The 11,340-nt window shown below is 45.9% G+C and overlaps 1 protein-coding gene across 1 annotated transcript in view; it reads right to left on the bottom strand.

Moving 5' to 3' along the window:
• Nucleotides 1-1,277: 1,277 nt before the first annotated feature.
• The window catches only part of LOC130130450 (transmembrane protein 151B), a 31,874-nt gene continuing 21,811 nt past the window's right edge, over nt 1,278-11,340 (bottom strand). The window contains exons 3-7 of the mRNA XM_056300160.1: nt 5,838-6,185; nt 4,031-4,165; nt 3,631-3,770; nt 2,541-2,580; nt 1,278-2,459 (exon numbers count right to left, since the gene is read on the bottom strand). Of these exons, the coding sequence (XP_056156135.1) occupies nt 1,278-2,459; nt 2,541-2,580; nt 3,631-3,770; nt 4,031-4,165; nt 5,838-6,185 (1,845 nt within the window). The remainder of the gene's footprint in view (nt 2,460-2,540; nt 2,581-3,630; nt 3,771-4,030; nt 4,166-5,837; nt 6,186-11,340) is intronic.

Raw genomic sequence — 11,340 nt, 5'->3', positions numbered from 1 at the left:
GCAATGGCTGGATGGTGTGTCAAGGAAGGGCGATGAGGCAGTGATGGAAAAGGAGGACGAGAGATGGGAGGGATGCATTTAAATTAGAGGGGAAACAGTGTTCCTCCATCTCTCTAACGCCAATATTTATTGCTCATCAGGTGTGGTGAGAATAAGAGTCAAAGGACAGACGATTTCCAAACTTCAGTCTATTGAGGAAACGAGGAGGTGGAGAAGAGAACCTACTTCATTTGTCTGGAGCGGCGTTTGACAACTTTAATTGGGGGGGTGTAATTTAGGGGTTATTATGCGTAGTTAACATCGTACCATTTTCTGTTTTGTGTACTTTCTTGGTCCGTATCTTGCCCGCCTTGGTCATCTGTACCTTCACTCTCTCCGTCGACGTCTCTCCTTGTAGTGCTCTAAGACTCTTATCGCTCCTCTTTTCTTCTCTCTCCATCACACCTGCGCAGCCTGTCGTCCCCCTCATCCTCCTCTGCCCTGTATTTCATCCTCAGCCACCTCATTTTCATCTCTTCCCCCCATCCTTCACCATTGTGAAACGTGTGCAGGTCTCCTCCTCCTCTGCGTTTTTCCGTGTAAGAGTGCCACCTCACGCGCGCCTCCTCTACTGTCTCCATTTTCTTTTTTTTTTAGCAAAAATGACGGCTTGCCTTCCGTTTTTCCACTTCAAGAATATCGTTTTAACCCCCTTTCTTCCCCTTTTCCGACTTGAATCAGAGCTGCTACAGGCCGCAAATGGCTATCTTTAGACTCGTCTCTCCTCCCACTCCTGCTCTTGCATAGATATTTCTGGAAATAAGACATTCCTAAGTTTTCCGTCTCTCAGCCCCTCCCAAGGATCTACCTGAATATCTTCTCAACAACAGGTCTTTCATTCTCTGTCTGACTCCGATAGCATTTTCTGCTCCTTTCCTCTTTCGTGTCTGATTTCAGTCCTTCCTTCGTCTGTTTATTTACTCTTATTTCCATGATGAAATCCTTCTTTTCCTTCCCAGCTTCTGGTTTCTTTCACCCGTATACGAATCTGTCTATCACAGGGCAACGCTTTCCTCTGTGTCTTCTCCCAACCTAGTCCTTTCCTAGGTTTCTGTCAATCATATCCTCTCTATCTCGTCGACCTCATCCTCCCACTCCTCCTCATCTTACAGCATCATTATTTTCTTCAACCCTTTTGTCTCCCGTCAACTCTATTACTATCTTTCTTTCCTCTCCCTGTGTCCTCTGTCCAGGTGTGACACCCTCCCGCTCTCAATGCGTTCTGGTCTGTGTGTCTGTCACATGTCGTCTCCAGCATGGCAGCTTTCCTCGCCGTGCACGATGAGGACGGGGAAGAAGAACGCGTCCTGGTAGGGCGGAGGCCTGTCCCGCTCCCCATCCCTCACCTCCCCACTGTCCTGCTCAACCTCCTCATCCCTTTCCGCCCCTCCCCTTCCCCTTGCCACATCCTCCTCCTCCTCGTCTTCATCACCCTCTACCTCCAGCACTCCCCTGCTCTCCTCATCTTCCTGCCTCGATCCCAATCCCAGGAAGCCCCCACTGCCGGTACCTCCTCCCCCTCCTCCCTCCTCCCCTCTTCCCCCCAGCCCTCCCCCAATGCTTCGGGAGTGAAAAAGGCTGGCCCGCCGCCCAGCTCCTAGCCTCCCCAGTGAGAACCCGCTCCGGCTGAGCACCAGCCTCCCTCCTCCGCCCTGCGCCACCGCCGCTGCCCTCATCCCAGCTACGGTGGCGTTCAGCAGGGCCGTGGTTCCTGTCGGGGCCCTAAGCCTGGAAGGCAAGCTAGAACTGGAGGTGGTCCTACGACACCGGGGGCAGCTCTGGAGGAGGTAAGCCGAGTTGAAGACCACAGGCAGGGTCAGAGGAGTTGGGTTGGCCCCCTGGCCAGGGATGGCACCTGGCGGTCCGGACAGGGGCGTGGTGGCAGTCATATTGGTGCTCCCACTCGTGTCTAAGTCCATGAGGAGGGCCTCTGAGTAGCTGGGCACCATCTGTTGGTTGCAGCGGATGTGCCACTCCAGCTCTGTCATATCCACCGTGTTGACCCGAGAGATGGCCCTGTAGCTCGTCCCGTTTAGCCCCGGCCCGCCCCCTCCTCCATGGATCCCATTCTCAGTCCCTCCCTCACTCCCTTCTCCCCGCCCAATCCCTCCACTGACTCCTAACCCCCGTCCTACCCCTCCACCGCCACCTCCTCCCGTGGTGTCCTCGTCCTCACCAAACAGCTTCTCTACGTGGTAATGGACGTACGCCGTGCGGTACTCCGACACCACGCGCAGTGGCCACGAAAGCAAAAATGCAGAGGCCAGCCAGAACACCCGGTGCCTGGCATACCAGGGCTGCCGTGCTGGATCCGGGAATGCCAGGATGTGCTCCCGGAAATCCACGTTCTTCAAGTGCATCCCTTCCCTGGCCTCCATGTAGTCATCCAGACCTTCATTCTCTCCAAAAAAGCGTGCCCGCTAGAGAGATAGAGAACATTAGAGAATAGAATACAATAGAATAGAACATTTATTTCCTGTCTGTCCTTGAATACAGCTTACCTGGGTGAGGTAAGCAGCCTCAGCGCGTGCACTGGAGAAGCTGTAGAAGAAGAAAATTATGTTTTACATGAAATATAGCTGATAATCTTTGTCAGGTATCAGATGAAAACACACTTGACTCTCCTTAGAGTTAACGCAAAATGTTAAACTGGGATGTGGGCTAAAGGAAAGGAGTAAAATGTGTTCATTACATGTAGATTCAGGATCATCGCCATTACTGAAACTGATCAAATCAAATTAGTAAAATCTTCTCATAATTCGTCCAATGTTCAAATCAAATACGAGGTTATTCGACATTTCATTTGGTTTGTTCAAAGCTCCCTGCAGTATAAGAGCATACATGGGTGACCACTGTGGGAAGCAAACCCTGAACTGTGGCATTATGAGGGACTTTCTTAACTCAAAAAATCAATTTTTCTAAAAAATGACAGAAGAGTGGACATTTTGCCCACCATATCTTCTCTTCATTGCTGAAATTGAACTTGAACAACTCATACACTATACAAACCAGAGCCTTTAGGGATACTGGTTGGTGCCTTTCTAATGCCTAATTTATGCTCAACATTAAATACGTATACGGATATAGACGGAGCCTTCTGTCCGCACCCTGCATTCATTTCATCCGTATTTGTGCACATTATCTGAAAGCTTACAGATACGGAAGAGACGGAACAGTACCACCGGAAATCGTGTGGGCAGTATAGCCAATAGTTCAAGCCAGACCCGGCGGACATCCAAAAGTATTGGAAATGACGTTCGTCATCACTTTCTCTCATCGGTAATATTAGGGAAAATAATTCTCCGTTTACATATCGCAATGTATTTAATGGCCTCACAGACCACCGCCGTCTACAACGCTGCCTCTGTTTTTGCCTCTTTCTTAACAGCTACATTATAACGACTTCCTCCACCGTCACCGTGTTTGTCGTTGTCAGAAACGTTCGACTCTGAACTGCCCTCTAGTGGATGTATTGCTTAACATCCGTGGCAATGTAAAGGACGTATGGAAGTATGTGGGCAGTGATGGTTACACTGTTTGAAATGGAGGTATTTATGTACATACATAGAGGGAGCATAAATGAGCCTTAACCTGAAACACTTGGTGAAGCGGAGGCGGACAGCAGGGTGGCGCTGCAGGTCGAGCAGCGCCTTGGAGACGTCTTTGACTCCGTAGCGGGCGTAGTCGAACTCTGAACTGGAGGCGTGAGTGTTTACCCGCTCATGGTAGACCTGGGGAGTTGGGTGAATAGGGATGGAAGGGAGAAACACAGGAGGGGAGGAGGTTCATCACTGAGAGATTTTCAGATTCATAAACGCCTCAGCATCAGTGAATCATGGTCACTTAACTGTAAGCAAGCTTGTTGTTCAGTATGTATGTAATATGAAACATAAAATGTTTATTTACTTGTTTAGTAGTGTATGCATACCTTAGTGTGTGTGTGTGTGTGTGTGTGTGTGTGTGTGTGTGTGTGTGTGTGTGTGTGTGTTACCTGTGTGGTAGTGTAAGCATCTCCATTGCGGTATCTTGTCACCTGTCTGGTCCTTCTCACATAATGGTAGCTGATGGCTTTCCACCAGATGCAGGGTGTTGCTTGCTGGAGTCTCTGCACACGCTCAAAGACTTCCTACGGTTAGGTAACCAAGGAAATTATGAATCATTAATAAATGAAACGTTTAATAACATTTTAACACATGTGAAAATGTTGATAATATGGCATCCAGGTAGCGTAGCGGTATATTCCGTTGCCTACCAACACGGGGATCCTGGTTTGAATCCCCATGTTGCCTCCGGCTTGGTCGGGCGTCCCTACAGAAACAATTAGCCGTGTCTGCGGATGGGAAGCCAGCTGTGGGTATGTGTCCTGGTCGCTGCACTAGCGCCTCCTCTGGTTGGTCGGGGCGCCTGTTCGGGGGGGAGGGGGAACTCGGGGGAGTAGCGTGATCCTCCCACGTGCTACGTCCCTCTGGTGAAACTCCTCACTGTCAGGTGAAAAGAAGCAGCTGGCCACTCCACATGTATCGGAGGAGGCATGTGGTAGTCTGCAGCCCTCCCCGGATCAGCAGAGGGGGTGGAGCAGCGACCGGATGGCTCAGAAGAGTGGGATAATTGGCCGGATACAATTGGGGGGAAAAATGGAGGGGGAATGCTGATAATATGACAAGATTATTAACAACTGGTTGACATAAAACAGGGCGCACCACTCTTTGAGAGCTGTCTATTTCTGGCATTGTCAATAACAAAAAGGACACAACTAAAACCCACCAAATATGAACTAGTCTACTCCGACTGCTTTCACATGACTGGCACAATGCTTTTGTTCCCCCTACAAAGAGTGGATTGAATCTGTGTATGCTTTCTGTATTTACTCTCAGACACAAATTCTTTCTGACTGTGCTGAGCTGAACGTGAAGCTGTTTATCAGCTTTAGGTTTCTTCTTCCCGGACACTACCTCTGAAAACCCCCTCGCAGGGCAGTCATCGTGTTCCAGGGTCACCCCGTGAAGTGATTTTTTCCCATTTACATTTATTTTGGTATTTTGCCGATTATGTTGAGGAAAAAAATAAATAAATGAGTAAAGAGGCGGAGATCCAGTGTAGGGCTGTCACCATATCGAATTTTCACCATTATTATTAACATGACAAAACATATTATCTACTACTACTTTCAGCTGCTCCTGTTAGGGGTCGCCACAGCGGATCACCGGTCCCATTTCTTCCTGTCCTCTGCATCTTCCTCTGTCAAACCAGCCACCTGCATGTCCTCCCTCACCACATCTATAAACCTCCTTTTTGGCCTTCCTCTTTTCCTCTTCCCTGGCAGCTCCATATTCAGCATCCTTCTCCCAATATACCCAGCATCTCTCCTCCACACATGTCCAAACCATCTCAATCTTGCCTCTCTTGCTTTGTCTCCAAACTGTCAAACCTGAGCTGTCCCTTTAATATACTCGTTCCTCATCCTGTCCTCCTTTGTCACTCCCAATGAAAATCTTAGCATCTTCAACTCTGCCACCTCCAGCTCCACCTCCTGTCTTTTCATCAGTGCCACTGTCTCCAAATCATATAACATAGCTGGTCTCACAGCTGGTCTCTCATAGCTGGTATTTTGTGTGTGTGTGTGTGTGTGTGTGTGTGTGTGTGTGTGTGTGTGTGTGTGTGTGTGTGTGTGTGTGTGTGTGTGTGTGTGTGTGTGTGTGTGTGTGTGCATTTCAGTCACAGGCCACTTAAAGTACCGTCTCCTACATCACATTTCCTCCTCGCTATTTTCGGAGCTGAAATCTCCTTGGGACATGTACCTGGAATTCGGCGTGGGCCAGCAGGGCGGTCTTTGAGAAGCAGTGCCAGCACTCCACCAAGTAAACCACATACAGCATAGCGAGGAAAGCCAGGGGGATGTACACATAGCCGCTGGAACACGGACTCTCCAGGTGCAGGATGTCGTTGTAGTACGCCGCCGAGGTGGCGTCGTCATAGGCAACGGGGTGCTCGAGGGTCATGGAGGAGGAGCTGAGGACGGGAACACGGCAGAGGGCACACCAGGCCAGTGTGGCGAAGCAGCCGTACATGAGAAGCGTCAGGAGGAGACACTTCCAATGGGACTCCCTGCACAGTGAGGAGGCCAGAGACTGTTGGACCGGCCTTTGCTATAGAGGATGCAGACATAGAAGAGAGGAGCAGGGAAAATTCAAGGGGGTAGGGGGGGAGTAGGAAAGGGGGGGGCATAAGAGAAGTTAAGACACAGATTGTGGGAGTGGTCGTCACTGAAGGGAGAAGAAAGACTGAAGATGGGTTGAGAGGAGGAACAGGAAAGAAAACAAGAGAATAAAGTTTAAACAATGAGGCTCAGGATGGTTCTGGGGGCGGGGGGGGTTCACATCCTGGGTCTTATTTTTGTACTTTTTACCATATACCATCGGTAAGTATTGGTAGACTATTATTTTACTCACCAGATGCATCATGGGGATTTTGGATATGGGACAACATTTAGACACAACTTCACAATGGCATCTCATAGGTAAACCTAACACAAGTGACAGACACATTCAACAAGCCCAATTTGACCCTGTCATCTAGACCACATATTTGGGAGTGAAAATGAAAGTGAAAGTTAAGAGTTATTGCCTGAAATGTAAATATTATCAACCAATATTAATATGCCAATATTATCACACAATGGTTCATTGCATAGCTGAGTTACTTCTGGTTGAACTTCCAGAAATGACCAGCCTATACTGAATGAAGGTATCCATACACACACACAGTTTCATTTACAGTGCATGTGGCTCTTCTTTCCATATGCTACAGTGTAACATCCACCTAGTAAAAGTTGATTTAACTGACTATTATGATGATAACTGGGTTAAACTGGACTTGTTGAAACACATCTGACACAGTTACCCCCGCGGTGCTACCACTACCCAAATCTCCACAATGTAGCTGGGGATTCAAATAATATCTGAACTGATATGCATGATGACAAAAACTACAAAAATAAGACCCAGCTTGTAAAAAGCAAAAAACAAAACAAAACAAAAACAGATTTATCATTTAACATTTGCTGAAATGCCACTCCACTCACCCCCTAACACACATTCCAATCTACTTTGCAGTGCACAGGTATTTTGTGAGTATAGAAACTAATGAACTGGCACTTAACAGATTTAATATACTTAAGTTAATCCGTTATGATGAAAAAATTGAAGAGAAGCTTTGTGAAATATAGTGTCAGTATCACGTCGGCCTGCTTAGCCGATGAACGGCACTTGAAATGAGTTGCGCTCCAGCAGCAAATGTCAAGGATAGTCGTCACCGTCCACTGCATCAGCTAACATGGCAGAGGAAACATCCAAACGTTCTGAGGTAGTGCTCCTCGCATGTTTTGGTAACCATTGAAGGAATTTGTGGCTATAAACAAGGAATAGGAATGATCCAAACCATTTGCTTTCATTTATTTGTAAAGTAATATAGTTTCCAATTAACTTCTAGCAACATTGCATTGTAGTGACAGCTTGCATGGACTGTGCAATCTTACTTTTAATAGGAAAAAAACTGTCTTCGCTGTATGATACGTTACTCTCTTTCTTTCCCTTCCTTTTTTGGGAAACTGACTTTAATTTCATTGCTTCTGGATGGAGCAAGATACCACTGAGCTACTACCATCTTGTCTTGTCATTCATTATATATGCCCAACGAGCAATGTTGCTGCTGCGGGGCCGTGGAAATAACGAATTTCTAAAGTGAAGGGTATACCAGGACTTTTTTTTCCTTTTTTACCATATTGCCTGGCTGATTTTGCCATTTCTAGACATGATTCTAGGCGTAGTTGATATCGAGTTATGCAGTTTTAAAGCCACAGTCAATATGCTGAACCCCATCAATTGGTGATAATCAGTCATGTGCCACAGAGAGCAATGTGTATGGGAGTTTTCTTTCCAACAAAACACTACACATCTGATTGTTCATTAGTGAAGTCTGCTGGTTTATAGCTGTATAGGCTAGATAATACCATACTATATACTTCAGCAATAGGTGCTGCATACTGTCTACTCACATGATAATTAAGGATACTACTAATAATGATCGCTGACCCCACTTCCAAAAATCTCTCTCGTTCCTGGCTATGTCCCTTACCGAGCTGGATCAACAACAAATGACACAAGAAGACAGCATAGGCAACTTGCTTGTCGGTGTAGATTTGTCTCAGAGGTAATTATTACCAGTCAACTAAGTGGTTTGCTCCCAACTCAAATGCAACTTACAGATTTCTTGCAAGAACAATCCCTCAAAATCAATCCCAAAATTGCATTAAAGTGGTCATATCATGCTCATCCCAGCTCTATATTTTATTCTGGGGCTCCACTAGAGCAGCTTTGCATGATCCACAGTTCAAAAGAAATCTTTATTTATCTTATGCTGGCACTTTATGCAGCCCCTCAGTTTATCCTCCGTCTGAAACTAGCCGTTTTAGCTTGTCTTAGCTGTCTCTTTAAGCCCCCCCCCTCACTAGAAGCCAACTGCTTTCTTCTGATTGGCCAACTTCCGGAAGCCTGCCGAGGGGAAGCACTCAGTCCATGTCTTGCTGGTGTTGAGGGCAGTTTAAACTAGCCGCTAGGCAGGCATTATGAAAATGTGTTCTGTAGTGACGTAGATAAGTAACGGGAGAAAACGCTGGACTACAAACGGCGACGTTTCAGGCAGTGTTTTGATTATAACTCCCTTTGGCGTGGACTTTGGGTTTTGTAACTCTGCAGGCGTTTTACATGCACCTCCCAGCTATATAACACACTACAGCGAAAGGAAAACCCCAAAAAGCGTGATTATGACCTCTTTAAACTCACCTTTTCTCTCCTTTCACATAAAGAAATGGCTGACTTCAATGCTGCTTAATAATTTCAAACATAAGAAAAGACAACTTTGATAGAATGACAGATAATATAGGTAACACACAGATACTAGTTGCAGCTAGAAAAGCGCTATAAAAATGCAACTTGATCGATTGCTTGATTGATACTAACATAGATACTAACAGACTAAATCATTATAATGCACAGAATTAAATTTAATTTAAACCTTTCAGCTCTAAAAACTGCTTTCATCATCAGTCATTTTTGGAAAAACTCAAGAGGATTGTCAAGCAACAATGAATATGGACAGAGTTGCATTTGATGGACATTATTCAGATGCAATGAATTATGGGGCATCTATTCATATTGGCTGCATACTCCATAATCCTTGCTGTTATAATGTGCACACATAAAATCAGAGCGCTACACAGTCTAAATGTGCTACATACCCATTTTATATCAAAGTTAGGCCCCAGTCACACTCGGGGACCAATGCCAGTTCACCTTGCCATGCCTCAGTCAAGTGCAGAGGCAGGAGTATTACCCCTAACATGCATGTCTTTTTTTCTTCTTTTTTTTTGATGGTGGGGCAAACCGGAGCACCCAGAGAAAACCCACCGCAGACACAGGAATAACATGCAAATGCCACACAGAGGACAACCTGGGGTGACCCCCAAGGTTGGACAACCCCGGAGTTCAAACCCAGGACCTTCTTGCTGTGAGGCGACAGTGCTAACCAGTGCCACCGTGCCACTGTGTTATGTTTATGTTACATTACGTTACGGTGTTACGTTTGATCCCAGCATTTTCTTTGATAAGCACATTAAAGAAATCACCAAGACTGCCTTGTTTCACTTACACTAAAACATTCACTTACCCTTTTTTCACTTTGTAACGTAGCTAAAATTCAGTCTTTCCTGTCCATGGCTGACACAGAGACTCTAATACATGCATTTGTTTCATCCAGACTTGATTACTGTAATGTTCTGGTTTCAGGTCCGCCACATGCAAGTACTAAAAGTCTTCAGATGGTTCAGAATGCTGCAGCTAGAATCCTAACTAAAACTAGGAAATGTGACCATATTACACCAATTCTTGCCTCCCTTCACTGGCTTCCTATCCATGTCAGATCAGACTTCAAGGTGATTCTGCTGACTTATAAAATCCTAAATGGGCTTGCCCCATCATACCTGTCTGATCTCCTTAAATTGTACATTCCATCTCGAGCTTTCCACTTTCTTAATACAGGGCTCCTGTGTGTACCCAAAGTTAAAAAGAAGTCAGCTGGTGGCAGGGCCTTTTCCTATCGGGACCCGTTCGTGTGGAATAACCTGCCTGCTGCTGTCAAGACAATCAGTCTGTTGAGTCCTTTATATCCAAACTTTTTGCCTTAGCCTACAATTAGTTGCCTTTAAGTTGAGTGGTTCACAGCCTGTACTGCATGGTGGGTTGGTTTCTGGCTCAATGTATTTACCAAACACTGTTCTGTCGACGAGATTATAAAGTATAGATTATTGACAATTGCAACTGTTGTCTTCTCTCTCATGTCTTTTCTCTCTCTCTGAATGTCTTCTCCTTTCTCTTTTTCTGTGGGTGAATGGTGTGATGCGAGTCTCCCCTGTGTGCACGTGCAGTCTGTCCTCCTCCCGGGTCTCCATGGTGATGGTGGTCACCACCTGGACACTGCTTGACAGCCCCCTCATCACATTCTTTATATTCTTATAAATCCATATGATGTTGTTATCCTGTTTCAATGTTGAATCCTTCTCTCACTCAGATGTGTGACTGTGGCTTTATTTTGTTTTTTGTCTCCATGGTGATGCTGGTCGCGTGGCTCAGGTCCTGGGCTGTTCCGGTGGCATCTGGACACTGCTTGGCATCCTCCTCATCATATTCTTCATATATTTAATAATTCCATTGCAATTCTGTTATCCTCTTTCAATGTTGTATTGCGTAAATTGTGTAAACACAACATGCATTGCACATTGTCCGTCTTTTTTGTTTTTGTTTATTTCTGATTTCTCCCAATTTAGTAGCCAGTCGATCCCTATTCTAATTCAAACACCACCCTCATACGGCATGCGTTCGCCAACTGCCTCTCTCCGGCCGGCAGTCTCGAAGGAGACGCCTCGCCACTTTCGTGATGAGGCAAATCCAGGCCGAACCACTGCTTCGTTGTCTGTCTTGGGAGAGAGATCCCTCCTCTGCTGCTCTCCCTGAGCTTTCTCCCTATTTTTTCTCCCTTTTAAACGAGAACGACCGGGATTTCACTCCTACCTAAAACGACCATGGGCCATCAAAATGACGGCCAAGATAAAAACCCAACTGAGATATTAATGCATTGCATGTTAGTGTGTCTGTGAGGAAACGACTGACACCAAAATTAACAATTTAACAATTATAATACTATTTTTAAACAATTTAAACTTCAGAGAGGTAATAGCAAAATTGAAAA

This window comes from Lampris incognitus, chromosome 20 (genome assembly GCF_029633865.1).
Source record: "Lampris incognitus isolate fLamInc1 chromosome 20, fLamInc1.hap2, whole genome shotgun sequence".
Taxonomy (NCBI): Eukaryota; Metazoa; Chordata; class Actinopteri; order Lampriformes; family Lampridae; genus Lampris; species Lampris incognitus.
This window is presented reverse-complemented; position numbering and strand designations above follow the sequence as displayed.